This window comes from Perkinsus marinus (genome assembly GCF_000006405.1).
Source record: "Perkinsus marinus ATCC 50983 genomic scaffold scf_1104296957586, whole genome shotgun sequence".
Taxonomy (NCBI): Eukaryota; Perkinsozoa; order Perkinsida; family Perkinsidae; genus Perkinsus; species Perkinsus marinus.
Window position 1 is genome coordinate 88,647 of NW_003207071.1, and position 1,137 is coordinate 89,783.

The following is a 1,137-nucleotide window of genomic DNA, read 5'->3' on the forward strand; positions in this document are numbered from 1 at the left end:
CACATCAAGATAGCGAGGGGGAAGAATACGATCAGATTGCAGGAATGAGTTACATGCAGTAATGGTACTCAATATAATAGATGCCGTCTCCTCGTCCACAATGTCCGTACCATCTTCGAAGTCCTTCCTCCTCTGCTTCAGTCTCTCATGAGCCAGCCGAGCCGCCCATCTGAGCTCCAAGGACACTTCCGCGAAAAGACCCATGGGGTCGAAGAACTTGCCAAATGCTGATCTCAGGGCAGACTCCGTGACCTTGGATTCCTTCGCCAATTCTATCTGTCGCAGCCGCACATCGATAACATCAATTCGCTCGCCACAGAGCCAGTCGTAACCGAGCCAACCTCCTGTTCTGAACTTCTCACTGAGAATCTTCTCCTTAGATACCCCTCGACCTATACAGTCTTCACCCGTGTCGAGATTGGACATTCGCTTGTCCTGGTGGACCTCGAACCCCCGCTCTTCTAATGCGGGAACCACCTCCCGACGAATCTTCGACACCTCAGAGCAACTGTCCCCTCGCAGAAGGACATCGTCGACATAGAAGGAGATAGCTTCGGCACCGTCCGTCCCCCCGATCTGTTTGAGGATCTTTCCCAAGACCGAGGAGAGGGCCCAAGGGGACCAATTCGTCCCGAAAGGGACATGGATCCACCTTATGATCCTCGACCCGACGCACATCCCCAACCACTTCACATCCGATTCATCGATGTGAACCGACCAGAAGGCCTTCTTGAGGTCCTCACAATCAACTCTCTTTGAGGCTCGCCACTCTAGCATCCGTGACTGTAGGTCCATGTCCGCGGCCTCCTCGTCCCCTTCTTTATTCGTGAAGTTGTTAAGCTCTCGAGCGTCGATGCAGATACGACAGCGAGTGGACTTTCGCTGATTGGCGAAGACCGGAACCCCACACATATAGTGGTAGGCCCACTTCCTCGGGTCCTCCCCCAGTGGGAGTTCCTCGACCGCCCCGGACTTCAAGAGCTCGTCCACTGCCGCTTCATACGCTGCTAACTCTTCAGGTCTCTTGGCCAGCCTCTGTGTAATCTTCAAATCTCGGCCTCTGATGGCATCATAATTCTGCTTAGGTCTGCGATCATCAATCCACGGGACCTTCACGACAGCTGGCCACACTCTTCG

At 54.0% G+C, this 1,137-nt stretch overlaps 1 protein-coding gene across 1 annotated transcript in view; it reads right to left on the minus strand.

Annotated features, from left to right (window-relative positions):
- Positions 1-1,137, minus strand: part of Pmar_PMAR022661 (cathepsin b, putative) — a gene marked incomplete at both ends in the record, with an annotated part of 12,590 nt that overhangs the window by 9,530 nt on the left and 1,923 nt on the right. Inside the window, one exon of the mRNA XM_002774740.1 lies at positions 111-1,087. Coding sequence (XP_002774786.1) covers positions 111-1,087 — 977 coding nt within the window. The remainder of the gene's footprint in view (positions 1-110; positions 1,088-1,137) is intronic.